This window comes from Ornithorhynchus anatinus, chromosome 8, assembly GCF_004115215.2.
Source record: "Ornithorhynchus anatinus isolate Pmale09 chromosome 8, mOrnAna1.pri.v4, whole genome shotgun sequence".
In the NCBI taxonomy this organism is placed as follows: Eukaryota; Metazoa; Chordata; class Mammalia; order Monotremata; family Ornithorhynchidae; genus Ornithorhynchus; species Ornithorhynchus anatinus.
Genome location: NC_041735.1, coordinates 4,768,298 through 4,787,757, shown reverse-complemented (window position 1 = coordinate 4,787,757; position 19,460 = coordinate 4,768,298). Strand labels below are relative to the sequence as shown.

The following is a 19,460-nucleotide window of genomic DNA, read 5'->3' as shown; positions in this document are numbered from 1 at the left end:
ATAGAATATTATACTGTACTCTCCCAAGTGCTTCTGCACGCGGTAAGCGCTCGTAAATATGACCGACTGACACAGCGAGTGCTCAGTCGTAGTTAATAATGATTACGGTATTTATTCAGCGCTTATTCTGTGCCAGGCGCCGTACTGGGCTCTGGGGTGGATACAGGCAAATCGGGTCGGACACGGTCCCTGCCCCTCGTGGGGCTCACGGTCCCGATCCCCATTTTACAGATGAAGTAACCGAGGCCCAGAGAAGTGAAGTGACTTTGCCTAAAATCCCGGCGGAGCCGGGATTAGAACCCGTGACATTCCTGTCTCCCGGGCCCGGGCTCTGTCCGCCACGCCGCCTCATAAATTCGATCGAGCGACCCTCTGGCTCCTGGCGGCGAATTCTCCCCGAAGCGCTTAGCTCAGTAAATACCGCTGGTCGATTCTCCTTGCGCGTTAGGGGCCGCCGAGAAGAGTTCCAAACACGGGGCGGAGGACAAGACCCAGAATATCATCACGGCGATGAAGGAGAGGATGAAGATCCGAGAGAAAAACAGACCGGAGGTCTTCGAGGTGATCCAGGAAATGTTCCAGGTTTCAGAGGCGGATTTTGCGCAGTGCACGAGGGCAGCCAAGCAGAGCGTGTTGGACGGGACGTCTAAATGGTCGGCAAAAATCACCATCACAGGTCAGGGGGCTTCCATCTAAATCCATTTTGTTTTTCCAATAGTATGGGTTAGCGCTTACTGGGCGTCAAACACTGTCCTAGATGCTGGTTACGTTGAGTACGGTGCCTGTCCCACAGCACGTATGTGTAGAGAAGCGGCGCGGCTCAGGGGCAAGGGCCCGGGCTTGGGGTCGGAATCCCGGCTCCGCCGCCTGTCAGCTGTGTGGCTGTGGGCAAGTCACTTCTCCGTTCCTCAGTGACCTCGTCTGTAAAATGGGGATTGACCGTGAGCCTCCCGTGGGACGCCCCGACGCCCCCGTACCTCCCCCAGCGCTTAGAACGGCGCTCGGCCCACAGTAAGCGCTTAACAAATACCACCGTTAGGATTATTATTACTAGAGCCCATCGCGGGCGGGGGTCGTCTCTCTTTCTTGCCGAATTGTACTTTCCGAGCGCTCCGCACGTAGTAAACGCTCCGCAAATGCGATCGAATGAACGAGGGGCGGAGGGAAAGGGAGGGCTGAGTGTGGGAAGGCCTCCTGGAGGAGGTGAGCCCTCAGTAGGGCTCGGAAGAGGAGAAGAGCGTTAGCTGGGCGGAGGTGAGGAGGGAGGGAGTTCCGGGATCGGCGGGAGGACGGGGGTCGACGGCGGGGCGGGCGCGAACGGGGGACGGCGAGGAGGCGGGCGGCGGCGGAGCGGAGCGTGCGGGCTGCGATGGAGAAGGAGGGGAGGGAGGAGAGGTAGGAGGGGGCGAGGGGATGGAGAACCTTGAAGCCAAGCGCTTAACGAGTACCCACACTGATGTTGGTATTTGTATCCGTTAAGCGCTCACTGTGTGCCGAGCACCGTTCTAAGCGCTGGGGGAGACACGGGGGAATCGGGTCGTCCCACGCGGGGCTCACGGTCTTAATCCCCATTTTACAGTTGAGGGAACTGAGGCCCAGAGAAGTGAAGTGACTCGCCCCCGGTCACACAGCCGACAGGTGGCAGAGCCGGGATTCGAACTCATGAGCCCTGACTCCCAAGCCCGTGCTCTTGCCACTGAGCCACGGGGCCGAGGTCACACAGCAGACGAGCGACTCCACCCCCTGTGCGGATGAAGACTGTGAAACGGGGCCCGTGTCCAACCTGATTAGCTCGTATCTATCCCCGCGCTCCGCGCGGCGCTCGGAACGTAGGAAGCGCTTAACAGGTGCCATAAGAGAGTGGCGGTGTGGATAGTAAACGCTTAGTACAGCGCTCTGCGCACAGCAAGCGCCCAATAAATACTATCGAATGAATACTATCGGATAAATGTGAGCGAAGGAATGAGTTCTGCAGAGGAACGAGATCGCTAATGATAACGTCGGGATTTGTTAAGCGCTTACTAGGTGCCGGGCACCGTCCTAAGCGCTGGGGGAGACACGGGGGAATCGGGTCGTCCCACGTGGGGCTCACGGTCTTCATCCCCATTTTCCAGATGAGGTCACTGAGGCACCGAGAAGCGAAGTCACCCGGCTGACAGGTGGCCGGGGCCGGGATTCGAACCCGTGACCTCCGACTCCCCAGCCCGGGCTCTTTCCACGGAGCCACGCTGCTTCCGCTTCTAATGCAGTCTTCATTCACGGGGTGACGGAGAGCTGAAGGGGCTTCTTAATTCCCCATCACTTTGATTTCCCGAACGCTCATTCATAGCTGGGAACGGTTGGATCGGGAACATCAGGATTCCCAGGCCTGGGGGAGGAGCATCCGATCAGCTACGGCTCCCTCGGCCTCCGGAAACTGGGGCCGTCACCGGGGTCCTTCGTATTTCCTGAGCGCTCGCCCCGTGCGGAGCACTGTACTAAGCTCTTGGGAGAGGGCGGCACAACAGAATCAGTAGTCGCGTCCCCCGCCTGTAACGTCTCGCCTGGGAGCTCGTCGCCGGCAGGGAACGGGTCGGTCCGCCGTCGTGCTGTGCTCTCCCGAGCGGTGAGTGCAGTGCTTCGCACCCGGTAGGCGCTCACTAAACACGACTGAATGAACGAATGAATGTCCGTGTCCACGCCCGGGACTCCCAGCACGGGTCTGGGTGACAGAAGGTCGTGGGTTCTAATCCCGGCCCTGCCACTTGTCTGCTTCGCTTCACTAGGGAAGCAGCGTGGCTTAGCGGGAAGAACCCGGGCTTGGGAGGCAGAGGATGCGGGTTCTGATCCTGCTCCGCCACTTGTCCGCTGGGTCGCCTTTGGGGGAGTCACTTCACTTCCCTGGGCTTCGGTTACCTCCTCTGCAAAATGGGGATTAAGACCGTGAGCCCCGCGTGGGACGACCCGATTATCCCGTATCTACCCCAGTGCTTGGAACGGTGCTTGGCACACAGTAAGCGCTTCAATGCCATAATAATAATAACGATGTTGGCATTTGTTAAGTGCTTACTCTGTGCAGAGCACTGTTCTAAGCACTGGGGGAGGTACAGGGTCATCAGGTTGTAATAACGTTGGTATCTGTCAAGCGCCTACTATGTGCGGAGCACCGTTCTAAGCGCCGGGGGAGATACGGGGTCATCGGGTCGTCCCGCGTGAGGCTCACGCTCTTCATCCCCCTTTTCCGGGTGAGGTCGCTGAGGCCCAGAGACGTGAAGTGACCTGCCCACAGTCACGCAGCCGCCAAGTGGCAGGGCGGGGAATTCGAACCCATGACCTCTGACTCCCAAGCCCGGGCCCTTTCCACTGAGCCACGCCCCTTGTCATAATAATTACTATTACGTATTCCCCCCGCCTCACCTCATCTGTAAAAGGGGGATCGAGACCGCGAGCCCCACAGGAGACGGCGACTGCGTCCAAGCCGACTGGCTCGTATCCACCCAAGCGCTTGGGACAGCGGCCGGCGCACGGTCAGGCTTGACGGATACCGTCGCGATGACCGCGATGGTTGCGTTTCAGTGGTGTGCGCCCAGGGCCTGCAGGCGAAAGACAAAACAGGATCGAGCGACCCCTACGTCACGGTGCAGGTTGGAAAGAACAAGAGGAGAACCAGGACGATCTTTGGGAACCTGAATCCGGTCTGGGACGAGAAGTTCTATTTGTGAGTATCGGAGGGCGCTTAGCCGCCGCGGGAGGCTTTCCTTTGACCGGGGGTGGCCGGGGAAGGCGACCTGTCCTCACACTTGGATTCTGCCCCAGTGCGGCCCTGGGGATAACAATAATTATCGATCGATCCACGGTCTTTATTGAGCGCTTACTGTAACGATAACGATGGCATTTGTTAAGCGCTTACTATGTGCAGAGCACTGTTCTAAGTGCTGGGGCAGTTACGGGGCCCGGAGGAGTGAAGTGACGCGCCCGAAGTCACCCAGCCGACAAGCGTGCGAACCCGACCGGACAAGATTTGAACCCACGACCCTGTTACTGTGCCGCTCACCGTGTTACTCTGCTTACTACGTGCAGAGCCCTGTCCTGAGCACTTGGGAGAGTAATGATAACGGTTACAACGATAATAATGTCACTGATAGAAAGAACAGTAATAACGATTGTGGCATTTGTTCAGCACTCACTCTGTGCGAAGCGCTGTACCGAGTGCTGGGGTGGGGACAGACAAATCCGGCGGGACACAGTCCCTTTCCCGACATGGGACTCCGAGTTTCAGTACCCGTTTTACGGATGATAATAATGACGACGGCGTTGGTTAAGCCCTTACTACGTGCAAAGCACCGTTCTAAGCGCTGGGAGGATACAAGGTGATGAGGTTGTCCCACGTGGGGCTCCCAGTCTTCATCCCCGTTTTCCAGATGAGGGCACTGAGGCCCAGAGAAGTGAAGCGACTTGCCCAAAGTCACCCAGCTGACAAGTGGCGGAGCTGGGATTCGAACCCGTGACCTCTGACTCCCAAGCCCGGGCTCTTCCCGCTGAGCCGCTCCGCTTCCCTAGAAGAGTCACTAGAAGAGTTAAGTGACTTGCCCGAGGCACGGTAGAGCATAGTTAGCGGGCGGGTTCCCGCCCGTAATGAACTTACGGTCTAGAGGATGATGATGATATATTTGTTACGCGTTTACTCTGCATCGGGCGCTGTTGTGAGCGCTGGGGTAGATAGAAAATAATAAATGTCGGTATCTGTTAAGCGCTTACTATGTGCAGAGCACCGTTCTAAGCGCCGGGGGAGATACGGGGTCATCGGGTCGTCCCGCGTGAGGCTCACGGTCTTCATCCCCACTTGGCAGATGAGGTCACCGAGGCCCAGAGAAGTGAAGCGACTCGCCCACGGTCGCCCAGCTGACCGGTGGCAGAGCCGGGAGTCGAACTCATGACCTCTGACTCCGCAGCCCGGGCTCCTTCCACTGAGCCGGTCTCAGCAGGAGGGAGACCGGGTGTTCAATCCCCCCTTTTACAGTCGAGGAAGCTGAGGCCCCGGAACGGCTGTGACTTGCCCGAGGCCACACAGCAGGCAAGCGGCACGGAAACTCGCTCCTCACGAGGCCCTCCCTCTGGCTGGTTCTCACGTGGGCCGCCGGTGTAGAGCGGAATCGGCTCCTTCCTACTTATTTCAGCGAGACCCTTTACGCCTCGTAGTTCGATGAGGCAGCCGACGCGCGAATGGCAGTAAACGGCGTCCTCGGGGACGGACGGATCCTCGTACTGGCGGCGGTTCCTCTGCCGTAACCCTTGGAGCATCGTGTCTATTTCGGTTGATTCTCGGTGCGAAAATCGGCCGAGGGGAAAGAAAAACGTCTGCAATCTCCTGTTGGGGTTTTTTACGTGGATTCGCGTTTATTTTTTCTGAGCTGATGTCGTTTAAATGCTTACTAAGCGCCAGGCGCCGTACTAAGCTCCGGGGCGGATCCGAGCTAATCGGGTCGGACACGCCCCGTGTCCCGCGCGGGGCTCCTGGTCTTGATCCCCGTTTTCCGGATGAGGGAGCCGAGGCAGAGAGAAGTGCAGCGTTCTGCGCACAGTGAGCGCTCGATAAATACGGTCGAATGGACGAACGAGGTGGCGAAGGTCTGAGCAGAGACCCAGCTCGGCCTTCGGTGACCCTCAAGGCCGGCAGCCTTCTCGAGGAAGCTTCTCAGAGCGATCGGTCGGTGGTGTTTGCCCGGCGCTCGATGGGTGCGGAGCACTGTGCTACGCGCTGGGGAGAGTACGAAGCGACAGAGCCGGCAGTCGCGTTCCCCGCCCCCAACGACATCCCTGTTTTCGAGAGGAAAGGGGGGAGGCGGGGGGGCCGGTCGGTACCTTCAATGATCTAACGCCTCCGCCGCCCCCGGTTTGCGTAAACCTGTTTTCCATAAACTGGTTTCCCCGGTTTTCCGGTCTCCCCGGTTTCCATTCTGGGGAAGCGGCGTGGCTCAGTGGAAAGAGCCCGGGCTTGGGAGTCAGAGGTCATGGGTTCGAATCCCGGCTCTGCCACTTGGCAGCTGGGTGACCGCGGGCGAGTCACTTCACTTCTCTGGGCCTCAGTGCCCTCGTCTGTAAAATGGGGATTAAGACCGTGAGCCTCACGTGGGACGACCTGATGACCCTGTATCTCCCCCAGCGCCTAGAACAGCGCTCTGCACAGAGTAAGCGCTTAACAATTACCAGCGTTATTATTATTATTATAAGTGGCAGAGCCGAGATTAGAACCCAGGTCCTGTGACTCTGATTCTGAGCGCTCAGTTGGAGATCGGTCCTTCGATCTCGGGTGGGTTTTTGAAGCGGGAGAGAGTTGGGTACTCCAAAACAAAACGGTCGCCTTCCATACCTGGATAGCGAGGTCCCGCAGGGGGCGTCTCCCCCATCTGCCCATCTTCCGGGGGCTGTCATTTGGGTGCTTGCTCACAGAAGGAGAAGACTTCCCTTCTGGCCTTGCTTTGCCCCTGAATTTTTAATGAGAACCTTTAAACTTACTTGAAAATTACAACAGAAGGAGAAGCGGCACGGCTTAGCGGATAGAGCACGGGGCTGGGGATCAGAAGGACCCGGGTTCTAATTCCCACTCCACACACGGCAGCTGTGTGATCTTGGGCAAGTCGCTTCACTGCTCTGCGCCTCGGTTCCCTCTTCTGTAAAATGGGACTGAAGACCGTGAGCCCCACGTGGGACGGGGACTGTGTCCAACCCGACTGACTCGTGTCCACCCCGGCGCTTAGAACAGTGTTGGGCACAGAATAAGCACTTAAGAAGTCCCACGATATTACGGCCGATTCTTTCTCGACCGTCATCCGTTCCGGGGTGACCCTGCCGAGAGAGGTTGGGTAGACAAGATCCACCCAACGGGAAGGAGGTTATTTTTAAAAATGTATTTTATTTATGTGTTTCTTTAATCTACTGATTTATATTAATGTCTCTCTCCCCCTCTAGACTGTGAGCTCGCTGTGGGCAGGAACGTGTCTGTCATTAAATTGTACTCTCCCAAGCGCTTAGGACAGCGCTCTGCCCAAAGGTTGGAATGAATGAGGTCGGTGTTGGGTGCAGAAGACCACACGGTAATCACGGTATTTACCGAGCCCTCCGTCCGAGTAAAAGCACGGTGGTCGGTGCTAGGGTAGGTGCAGATAATCAATCAGGGCCAGTCCCCTCGCACCCAGAACTCACCATCTATGACGAGAGCCGCCTCCGTGCCTCACCCCCATCCTGCAAGCTGAGGAAAGAGGCCCAGAGAGGTTAAGCGACTTGCCCGGGGTCACACAGCAGGGCCGGGATTAGAACCTTGGTCTCCTGACTCCCAGGCCCAGCTTTTTCCTACTGAGCCCTGTCCACTTCAACTGCTCCCTCCCGAATCCTTTGGGATTCACCTCCCTAATTGTAGGAAATAAGTGCGTTTTAAGACCCGGCGAGCTTCTTCTAGAAGCCGAACCCACTCCGGGAGTTTTAAACCCGGGATGAAACAGGGATCGAAATGAAAGAGGGGACGGATCGGGAGTATCTATCGATTAACTAGAAAGACGCGGAGAGGTTTCATTTGAAACAAGGAGATCAGAGTCTCTCATGTAATTATAAATTTCTGAGGGCAGATTCCTCGCAGCGGGTTCAAGAAGGTTTCTGTCTCGAGTCCCACAGAGTGATTTACTTCAGAGGCAGCACAACCGCTCCTAGAAATAATAAAAAAGGCAGGTATAAATCTGGCAGCTTTGGCTTAAAAATATGCTCACTCTTTTATGAAACTGAAGATCTCTATAATCCAGCTCAGCAGGGGTGACGGAGCAAAGCAATGTGGTGGAGAAAAATTGGGAACTGTCCCTGTTTTGGAAGGTTAGAAGATACCAGAGAGAGGAAACCGGACGAACCAACGGTATTTGTTAAGCACTTACTCTGTGCCGGGCACTTTTCTGAGCGCCGGGGTGGATACAAGCAGATCGCGTCGGACACAATCCCCGTCCCACATAGGGCTCCCAGTCTTAGTCCTCCATTTACAGATGAGGGAACTGAGGCACAGAGAAGTTGTACTTTCCAAGCGCTTAGTCCAGTCCTCTGCACACAGTAAGCGCTCAATAAATACGGTTGAATGAATGAAAGTGAAGTGACTTCCCCAAGGTTGCACAGCAGACAAGGGAGGAGCCGGGATTAGAACTCAGGCCCTTCTGACTCCCGGCCCTGGGCTTTATCCGCTGGGCCACGCTGCTTCTAATTCTGACATTTTCGTAACGATAATGATATCGGTGTTTGTTAAGCACTTACTATGTGCCAAGCACTGTTCTAAGCACTCTGAACCAACTCTGTACACGGCAAGTGCCAAGTAGAGTCCTCTGCGTCCAACAGGGACCAAATCTAATGTGGTGCAGATAACTAGAGGCACACAATAAGTGCCCAGGCAGTGCTTTGCACAAATTGGGAGCTTAATAAATACCATTAGGTGAATGAAGAATGAATCTGTGACCCAGAAAATGGGCCTAAGGAGGAGACCTGGAGAACGACGGCTATTTTGTCTTCCTTTTCTGGAAAAAAAGTAGTGTATTCCACAAAAACGACTATCACTGTATTAATACTATAATATGACATTATATACATTTCCCCGTTCAAAGGGTCTCTTCTGGCTTGCCCTAAAGTCATTCCCATCAAATGTAATATTGATTTATATTATTTACTTCTATCAATGTCCGTCCCCCCCTCTAGAGGGTAAGCTCACTGTGGGCAGGGAATGTGCCTGGCACCTAGTAAGCGCTTAACTAATACCATAAAAATATTAGAGAAGCAGCGCGGCTCAGGGGAAAGAGCCCGGGCTTGAGAGTCGGAGGTCATGGGTTCGAGCCACTCGGCAGCTGGGTGACTGTGGGCGAGTCACTTCACTTCGCTGTGCCTCAGTGACCTCATCTGGAAAATGGGGGTGAAGACTGTGAGCCTCACGTGGGACAACCCGATGACCCTGTATCTACCCCGGCGCTTAGAACAGTGCACATAGTAAGCGCTTAACAAATACCGACGTTATTATTATGAATAAAGTGTCCACCAACTCTAGTGTATTGTACTTTCCCAAGTGCTTAATACAGTGCTCTGCACAGGTAAGCGCTCAATAAATAGTTTTGATTGACTGAGCAACTCCTTCCCCAGCCCCGTACCCCCAAAACACGAGGCTTTGCTTGCATTAATCCCCAGTAGCCGTTCACCTCCCAAGATTGCCGCCTAGGCGGTAGGGCTGGTCCCTGGCTTTAAAGGGAGGGGGGGACACCAGGATTACTCCATCCTCTGCAGGCCATTCAGAAGATCGATCGGTCGTATTTATTGAGTGCTTACGGTGTGCAAAGCACCGTACCAAGCGCTGTACGTTCCCTGCCCGCAGCCTGCTCACTATGTGCCGGGCGCTGTCTAAACTCCGGGGTAGAGAGAAGCTAATAAGGTGGGACGCGGTCCACGTCTCACGTGGGGCTCATAGTGTTAATTCCCATTTTGCAGATGAGGTCGCTGAGGCTCAGAAGTGAAATGACTGGTCCAAGGTCACCCAGCAGACAAGTGGTGGAGCTGGGGCCTTCCGATTCCCAGGCCCGGGCTCTAGCCGCTAGACCACACGTGGCTTAGTGGAGACAGTTCGGGCTTGGGAGCCAGAGGTTCTAAACTTCACTTCTCTGGGCCTCAGTTTCCTCAGCTGCAAAATGGGGATTAGGACCGTGAGCCCAGGAGGAAAACCTTGATGACCTTGTATCTACCCCAGTGCTTAGAACAGTGCTTGGCACCTAGTGAGTGCACAACAAATACCCTTATTAGATTACTATTAACTAAGTGCTTACAAGGTGTCAAGCACTAGTCCAATAGCTGGGATAGCGTTAAACCTTACTGAACGCACGTCTCCTCCAAGAGGCCTTCCCCGACTAAACCCTCGTTCCCTCTTCTCACACTCCCTTCTGCATCACCCTTCCGCTTGGATTTGCGCCCTTTATTCACCCCTCCCTCAGCCCCCCAGCATTTATCTACACGGTCGTAATTTTTTTTATTCACCTTAATGTCGGTCTCCCCCTCCAGACCGCGAGCTCAATCCGAGCCGGGAACGTGTCTACCAACTCTGTTCTGTCATCCTCTCCCAAGGGCTCAGTTCAGTGCTTTGCACATAGTAAGCGGTCGATAAACACGATCGATAGATCGCTATATAGTCCTCTCCCAAGGGCTTACTACAGTGTTCCGCACGCCGTAAGCACTTAAAAGATACGACCGATCGACCGATCGATCGACTGGGATAGATACAAGTTAATCAGGTTGGACCCGGACAGGGACTGTCCCGTGTAGGAAGGAGACCAGGATTCCCCGTCCTTCCTGTCTCCAACATTGCCTCCGTCCACCATCGATCAATCAATTTAATTTGAGCGCGCCCAGTGTGCAGACCACTGTACCGAGCACTTTTAAAATGGTATCTGTTCAGCGCTTACTAATGTCCCAGGCACAGTACTGAGCGTTGGGGGTCGATATAAGTTCATCGGGTTGTCCCACATGGGACTCCCGGTCTTAATCCCGCTGGGAAGATTGCTGTCCAACAGAGTCCGTAGATAAATTCCCTTCCCAGAATGAGCTTCCGGTCTAGACGCTCCGTCCGCAAACTTCAGTCCGGCCCTTCCCCTCCCCCTCCCTTTCCTCGGCCAAATCCGCTGGACCCTAGACCTACCCTTCGAAGACCTCTTTCCGCCGGACTCTCCGAGGGGAAGTCACTTAATTGCCTCATTAGCCGGAGCACGCGGACCGCAGAGGCAGTTTCCGCTTCCAGAAATTGTTTGCTCCTAGCGCGGCTCGGTAATGGTCTCCCGTCCGGCGTCGATTACCGGCTCCATTAGCCCGGCCTCGTCGTTAGTGTCCATCGCCGAAGGCTAATGGCGAGGTCGGTCCCTCGGCCGGCCCGGAGCCGTCCATCTCGGAGGGCCAGATCGGCGCTTGGAGTCCGCGGGGATGGAAAATGTCCTTCGGGGAGAAGGGCGGGGGGATTGAATCTGAGGCCGGGGTGAGGGGGTGGCTGTCTGGAAGCGCTGGGGAAAATAATAATAATAATAATAATAACGATGGTATTTGTTAAGAGCTTATTATGTGTCAAAGCGCTGTTCTAAGCTCCGGGGGAGACACGAGCTAACGAGGTTGGATGCAGTCCTCGATCCACACGGGACTCACGGCGTTAATCCCCATTTTACAGATGAGGTTACCGAGGCATACGGAAGTTAAGGACTCGCCCGAGGTCACACATAGCAGACGAGTGGCGGAACAGGGATTAGAACCCTGGTCCTTCTGACTCCCAGGCCTGTGCTCTGACCCCTAGGCAATGTTGCCTCCTCACTTCCCAACCAGGGCGAAGGCATCCCCTGTGTGCGTGAGGCGGGAGGATCGCACTCGGGTCACCCTCAACCATGATCCCAGCCCCGGATAGCTCCCTGCAATCCCAGCGAGGACGGGTCGGTGGGAAACAGCGGGCCGGCGGATAAAGCCCGGATCTGGGAGCCGGAGGACCCGGGTTCTAGTGTCGGTTCTGCCCCCTTTTTTTCTTTTTAATAGATATTTGTTAAGCGCTTGCTCCGTGCCACGCACTGTACTAAGCACTGGGGGAGACGGAAGCTAACCGGGTTGGACCCGTTCCTTGTCCCACATGGGGCTCACAGTCTTAATCCCCATTTTACAGATGAGCTCACTGAGGCACAGAGTAGTAAACCGACTTGCCCAAGGTCACACAGCAGACAAGCGGCCGAGCTGGGATTAGAACCCAGGTTCTGTGTGACCTTGGGCAAATCGCTTCATTCCTCCGTGCCTCAGTTACCTCAGAGAAGCAGCGTGGCTTAGTGGAAAGGGCCCGGGCTTGGGAGTCGGAGGTCACGGGTCCGAATCCCGGCTCGGCCACTTGGCAGCTGGGTGACCGTGGGCAAGTCACTTCACTTCTCTGTGCCTCAGTAACCCTCATCTGTAAAATGGGGATTAACCGGGAGCCTCACGTGGGACAACCTGATGATCCTGTATCTACCCCAGCGCTTAGAACGGTGCTCTGCACATGGTAGGCGCGTAACAGATACCGACGTTATCATTACCTCACCTGTAAAAACGGGGATTGAGACTGTGAGCCCCATATGGGGCAGGGACCGTGTCCAACCCGATTTGTTTGCGTCCCCCCCATCGCTTAGTACGGTGCCTGGCACATAATGAGCACCTAAATCCACAATCATCATCATCATCATTAGGTTCTCCGACTCCCAGGTCCGTGCTCTGCGTGGCTCGTGCTGTAATCCGGTCTCGTTCCGGCGGATCTCATTCCCGGGGATCCCGGGGACTGGGGCAAATTCCAAGAGGAAATCTCCCGTCGCTTCGGGGAGTCGCGGGGTCACGGTGTACCCGCCCCCCGAGCGCGTGGATACTAACCCCGGCTGGGAACCTCCGGTTCGTCACCAGTGAGTGTCACAACTCCACCGACCGCATCAAAGTCAGAGTGTGGGACGAAGACGACGACATCAAATCCAGAGTCAAGCAGCACTTCAAGAAGGAGTCCGACGACTTCTTGGGTCAGACGATCGTGGAAGTGAGGACGCTCAGCGGAGAGATGGACGTCTGGTACAACTTAGGTGACTGTCGCTCTCTTTCGTAATAATGATTCCGCTCCCCCTTACGCGCTTACGATGGGCCCAGTACGGGGGTGGAGACGAGTTAATCGGGTTGGACCCGGTTCCTGTCCCACGCGGGGCTCGCGCTCTTATTCCCGTTTTACCGACGAGGTAACTGAGGCACGGAGAAGATAAGTGACTTGCCCAAGGTCGCACAGTAGATGTGTGGTGGAGGCCGGATCGGAACCCGGGTCCTTCCGAGTCCTCTGTCCACTAAGCCACCCTGCCGGTTCTTGGAAGGAAATGAGGTAGATGCCCAGAATGGGCTGCCTTTAGTACAGTGCTCTGCACACAGGAAGTGCTCAATAAATACGATAGAATGAATGAATATTCGATATCCAGGTAGTATTTGCGGTCAAGAGCTCTCTTCCACCGACGAATGTCGAGCTTAGGGTCGCCCAGGAAATTGGGAGGTAGTCAGTGATTGAGAAGCATCACGCTTTAGCGGGTAGAGCACGGATCCGGCGGTCAGGAAGACCTGGGTTCTAATTCGGACTCTAACGCGCGGGATTCGAAGGGATTCGTGATTTAACACTAATAATGATAATGTTGATATTTGTTAAGGGCTTACTATGTGCAGAGCACCGTTCTAAGCGCTGGGGGGAGATACAGGGTCATCAGGTGAGGCTCACGGTCGATCCCCATTTTCCGGATGAGGTCACTGAGGCACAGAGGAGTTAAGGGACTCGTCCACAGTCACCCAGCTGACAAGCGGCAGAGCCGGGATTCAAACCCATGACCTCTGACTCCCAAGCCCGGGCTCTTTCCACTGAGCTACGGGATCTACCCACAAGCAGGTTCGCGGTTACTGGAAACCACGGCGGCAAGGTCTCCATGCCCGCAGGACTGGGGCTGCCTCCCTGATCTTCTCGACCTTTTATTTTTCTTTCTTCCGGTATGCGTAAAGCGCTTACTGTGCGTCAAGCACTGTTCTAAGCGCCAGGCCGGATACAGTCCCCGTCCTACGTGGGCTCGCAGTCTAATTAGGAGGGGACTGGATTCCCATTTTGCAGTAGAGGGAATCGAGGCACAGGGAGGTTGTGACTTGCCCAGGGTCACAGAGCAGGCAAGTGGCGGAGCCGGGATTAGAACCTCCTCCAAGAGGCCTTCCCGGACTGAGCTTTCCCTTTTCCCTCTGCTCCCTCCCCTTCCCCTCCCCTCGGCTAAGCCCCCTTTCCCTCCGCTCCTCCCCCTCTCCCTTCCCCTCCCCTCAGCACTCTGCTCATCCGTCTATATTTTAATGTCCCTATTTATTTGGCTAATGAGTCGTCCATCCCCTTGATTCCATTCATCGCGATCAAGTTGTCTTGTTTTTGTCCGTCTCCCCCGTTTAGACTGTTAGCAGGTCAGTGGGCGGGGATGACCTTTAACTGTTGCCGAGCTGTCCGTTCCGAGCGCTTAGTCCAGTGCCCTGCACATGGTAAGCGCTCAATAAATACTACTGAATGAATGAACCCAGGGCCTCTGGCTCCCAGGCCTGAGCTTTATCCAACTAGGCCATGCTGTTTCTTGGGTATCCCTCGTGTATCTCCTTACCGACAGCTTAAAAGCGCCAAATCACCCCGGCCCCTCCTGATTTCCTACTACAATCCAGCCCGCACACTTCTCTCCTCTGTCGCCAGCCTCCTCGCCCGTCCCTCCGGCTCGCCTATCTCACTGCCGATCTCTCACCCGCATCCCGCCTCCGGCCTGGAACCCCCTCCCTCCTCATATCCCACCCACAGTCGGTCTCCTGCCCTTCAGAGCTTTACCGAAGGCACGTCTCCTCCTTGAGGCCTTCCCTGACTGAACCCTTTTTCCTCCTCTTCGACTCCTGCGTCACCCTGACGTGTTTCCCTTTATTCACCCCCCGCTCAGCCCCACAGCCCTTAGGTCCGTATCTGTCGTTTCTTTGTTTATACCGTCTCTCCCTTTAGACAGAAAGCTCCCCGTGAGGAGGGAATGCGTCTTCCGACTGTTGTATTCTCTCCAGCGCTTAGTACGGGGCTCTACAACGGTAAGCGCTCAATGAGTACGATTGATCGATCGCCACCGAGGAGCAAACCGAGCCTAAGTGCGGTAACGGTTTGCCAGTCAAGTCTGACTGATGGATGGATTGATCGGTGGAAAGAGCCCGGGCTTGGGAGTCAGAGGTCTTGGGTTCTAATCTTGGCTCTGCCACTTAGAATGATAATAATGTTGGTATTTGTTAATCGCTTGCTATGCGCACAGCGCCGTTCTAAGCGCTGGGGGAGATACGGATAATCAGGTGGTCCCACGTGAAGCTCACAGTCTTAATCCCCGTTTTCCGGATGAGGTCACTGAGGCACAGAGAAGTTAAGTGACTGGCCCAGGGTCACGCGGCCGACAAGGGACAGAGCCGGGATCCGAACCCATGACCTCCGTCTCCCAGGCCCGGCCTCTTTCCGCTGAGCCAGGCTGCACGTATCCGCTGTGTGACTTGGGGCAAGTCGCTTCACTTCTCTGGGCTTCAGTTTCCTCAGCCGTAAAACGAGGATTGAGACCGTGAGCCCTCTGTGGGACGACCCGATCGCCTTGTATCTACCCCGGCGCTTAGAACGGTGCGTGGCACGTAGTAAGCGCTTAACAAATACCATCACTGTTATTATTATCGACCGGCTGCATCCGCCTCCGCTAATGTCGAGTGGCAGCCACTTGTCCGGGTGGAGGGGGCTAGATCTCGTTGCCCGTCTCACTTAGATGCGCTCCTCGGGCGCCGATCAGGCGGATCTACCGTTCACTTCGGCTCCGCCGTTCGGAAACATCAAACCGTCAGCCCAGAAGAACCAGCAGCCCGGCTTCAAAGCAGGCTTACGATTCTATAAATAAATCTGCAGCAAATAAAGCAGAGCCGCTGGCCTCTTCGAAGCCACTCGCTCTCTGTCCCTTCTTCTACGATAAGCTCGGGCCTCTGAATCCTTTGTAGGGGGGATGAGGTTTGGAAGAGGAACGTCTGGGAGTCAGCGGTGACTCCCACCGCCCGACAAGGACCGGGCGGAGTGAGGGGCGGGAGAGGGCCGGTCGGAGTTAGGGCCTCGGCGATCCATCGGTCAAACAGGTATTTAATTCAATAGTATTTATTGAGCGCTTACTACGTGCCGAGCGCTGTACTAGGCGCTTGGAATGGACAATTGGGCAACGGATAGAGACGATCCCCGCCCACTGACGGGCTCACGGGCTAATCGGAGGAGACAGACAGAAACGATATCGATACATAGAATCGAGGGGATGGACATCTCGTTAACAAAATAAATAGGGTGATGAAAATTTATACCAATGAGTGGACGAGCACAGTGCTGAGAGGAGGGGGAGGAGCAGAGGGGAAAGCGGGGGAAAACGAGGACGTGCAGCGGGGCGAGAAACCCGCCCCGGCGGGATTCGAACCCACGCCTCCGGGGAGAGCGGAGCCTAAATCCAGCGCCTTAGACCGCTCGGCCACGCTACCTGCACCCACGTGAGCGCTTACTGTGCGCAGAGCACTCTACTCACTGTTTGGGAGAGTACAGTATAACAGAGTTGGGGGGGGTCACTGCTCCACTGCCCGTCTCAAGGAATCCCCAAGCTCTCGAACCCGAGAGCTGCCTTCAGGGTAATGTGAGGACTCCCTCTCCGTATTACAGCGCGTAAAATAGCGCTAATAATAGTGCTAATAATGCTCCTCGGCACCTAATGACCCTCGTGAGAAGCAGCATGGTCTAGGCCCGGGAGTCAGAGGACCCGGGTTCTAATCCCGGCTCCGACCTTTGCCTGCTGCCTGACCTTGAGAGAGTCACTTAACTGCTCTGTGCCTCAGTTTCCTCAACTGAGAAATGCGGATTCACTACCTGCAATCCCTCCTACCTAGGCTGTGAGCCCCATGTGGGACAGGGACTGTGTCTGGCCTGATTAACCTGTATTTATCCCAGTGCTTGATAAGCGCTTAATAAATATAATAATAATGATAACGACAATAATAGTTCCGGTTGTATATAAGCATGCTTTTTTGAAAAGAGAATTTCCACTTTCCTTCCGGAGAGAACGATTCAGATGCATCGGATATAGTGAAGCGGTGAATTCCCCCTCCCTACACTGTTCCTCTTTCATTTAGCATTCATTCCACAACCCGGAGCCACAGACATGTAAAAAACCTTTAATGCCTTTGGAATCCGATGTTGGTTCAACTGGGGTGAGTTGGAATAATGACCGAAATCAAAGACCTGCTGACGGTAGCCTTAATACCCTGGATAGAGTTGGGGGAATCATTTGTCCGATTTGCATCCGAGTTCTTCGGTTTCTTTTAGCTTTTACAGTCTCCAGTGAGGTCTCGGAGTTTCTGCTGATAACGCAGCCTTCTCTGAAGGCAGGGTGGGCCTCTCAGAGGCTAGGCCAACAGCACGGCCAAGGGGAAAGAACCGAGGACCGAAATTCGGGAGACCCGCGTTCTAGTCCTCGCTCCGCCGCAGCTTGCTGGGTGACCTTGGCCAAGTCACTTAACCTCTCTGGGCTTCCCTTTCCTCATCCGTAAAATGGCGATAAGATGGATCGTGAGCTCAGCGAGGGCAGGGGTTGTGATTCCCATCGCTTTTACCTAGCCCAGCCGGTGCTTACCCCGTAGGGCTCCATAAATGCTATTATTAGTAGTAGCAGTGTTATTATTACTGGATCAGACCTACACCACGCAGCCCAGTATTCTTTCTCCAAATGTAGCACGGGATGCTTGGAAAGACCATCTTTTAAAAAGTGGTTTCGGTTAAGCACTTACTGTGTGCCCAGGTCCTGTGCTGGGCGCTGGGGTAGACGCGAGGCAATAGGGTTGGACGCGGTCCCCGTCCCACATGGGGCTTACGGCCTCAGTTCCCATTTTTGGCTGTCTTCTAGACACCCTCCCTGTTACTTCTCTCTCTTCATCCCCAGTTTTCCCTCTAGTATAGGTCACTTATCCATGCCCAAACCCCGCTCGAATCTACCGATAAACCAGGCCCGCACAACCTCCGGCGGGAACAAATTTTCTATCCCTGCCACGGCCCTGTGAAGGAATAATAACGGTGCTATTTACTGAAGACTTGCTCTGAGCCAACTACTGTGCTAAGCATCGGGGTAGAGACAGGAAAATCGTGTTGGACACGGTCCCTGTCCCACGGGGGGGGGGGGGGGGTCACAGTCTAATAGAGAGGTAGAGGCTATCTTCTCCCCATTTTATGGAAGGGGAAACTGAGGCCCAGGCAGCCTAAGGGATACGCCTCAGGTGACCCCAGACCGTAAGCTCGTCGCGGGCAGGGGACGGCCCTTTTATAGTGTTGTACTCTCCCGAGTGTTTCGTGCATTGCCCCGCGTACAGTAAGCGCTCGGTAAATCCGACTGATTGATTTATCGACACAGGGGAGGAAGGGGCAGAGGCGTGACTAGAATCCGGGTCTTCCGAATGCCAGTTCCGTGCTGCTTCCCCTAGGCCGCTCTCCTGTGGTTGGTCTGGAAGTTATCCCTTCCCGGTTTCCCCAGATCCCCCTCCTCCTGGTTTGGGGGGATTTAACGAATGGTAATTCTCCGTTGGCCTTGCCCACCTCCTTCGTAATTTGGTGGCGGTCTCTGCAGTGGGCCCATCGGTCCGGCCTCTCCTCCTCTGCCTCGGGCTGCGTGTTTGCATGTGCGTGGGTGAATATAAGATGTCAGAGGTCACTGACCGTGGTCTCGGGCTGCCCTGCTCTAAATAAAGCGGCGTGGCTCTGCGGAAAGAGTCCGCGCTTGGGAGTCCGAGATCGTGGGTTCGAATCCCAGCTCCGCCCCTTGTCAGCTGTGTGACTTTGGGCAAGTCACTTCACTTCTCTGGGCCTCAGTGACCTCATCTGTAAAACGGAGATGAAGACTGTGAGCCCACGTGGGACAACCTGATCACCTTGTAACCTCTCCACGCTCAGAACAATGCTTCGCACATACTAAGAGCTTAACAGATGCCGTTATTATTATTATTATCCCAAAACTGAGCGTCTACCGAGCATGGCGGTTGGCGCGCTCGAGAAGAGGTGGTACCGGGTAAACCAGCTGGTAGAACCGGAAGAGCCCCGATTTCCGGTCATTTTGTCCGTTTTCCTAGAGACGTCCAGCCCGGGGGGCTGACAAAAGTCAGGACAGTCCTGCTGAGACAGGATGCTTGGTCAGCTTGCGGGTGACGAGGAGGTGATAGCTGGCCAGATGAGAGAGGGAGAGGGAGAGGAAAAAAAAAGAGAGAGACTACGCGTGAACTGCTGGGTCCCAGGCAAGGGCTGAAAACCCCTAACTGATCCCACCCTTCTCCATCAGAGAAACGGACTGACAAATCGGCTGTCTCTGGCGCCATCCGGTTGAAGATCAACGTGGAGATAAAAGGCGAGGAGAAGGTTGCCCCGTATCACGTCCAATATACATGTTTACATGAGGTAGGTAGAACTGAACTTACGCTGAGGTAAGAAATCGGCCTCGACGACTGGGTTAGAAATCGAACGTTTGGCTTTTTCAAAAAATGTTATCTGCTAAGCATTTATGATGTCCCAGACACTGCGCTGGAGTGGACCGAGCTAATCGATCTGGATACGGTCCGTGTCCCCGTGTCCCACTCGGGGAAGCAGCGTGGCTCGGTGGAAAAGAGCCTGGGCTTCGGAGTCAGGGGCCAGGAGTTCGACTCCCGGCTCTGCCACTTGTCAGCTGGGTGACTGTGGGCGAGTCACTTCACTTCTCTGTGCCTCAGTGACCTCATCTGGAAAATGGGGACTAACCGTGAGCCTCACGTGGGACAACCTGATGACCCCGTATCTCCCCCGGCGCTTAGAACAGTGCTCGGCACATAGTAAGCGCTCAACAAATGCCGAC

General features: G+C 55.1%; 1 protein-coding gene across 3 annotated transcripts in view; it reads left to right on the top strand.

The window, feature by feature from the left end:
• The window catches only part of UNC13C (unc-13 homolog C), a 184,726-nt gene that overhangs the window by 63,244 nt on the left and 102,022 nt on the right, over positions 1 to 19,460 (top strand). For 2 of the 3 annotated variants that reach the window (XM_029070801.2, XM_029070800.2), the window contains exons 10-13: positions 449 to 676; positions 3,556 to 3,697; positions 12,430 to 12,599; positions 18,915 to 19,030. In XM_029070801.2, coding sequence (XP_028926634.1) covers positions 449 to 676; positions 3,556 to 3,697; positions 12,430 to 12,599; positions 18,915 to 19,030 — 656 coding nt within the window. The remainder of the gene's footprint in view (positions 1 to 448; positions 677 to 3,555; positions 3,698 to 12,429; positions 12,600 to 18,914; positions 19,031 to 19,460) is intronic. The other variant, XM_039912855.1, reaches the window with a different exon arrangement.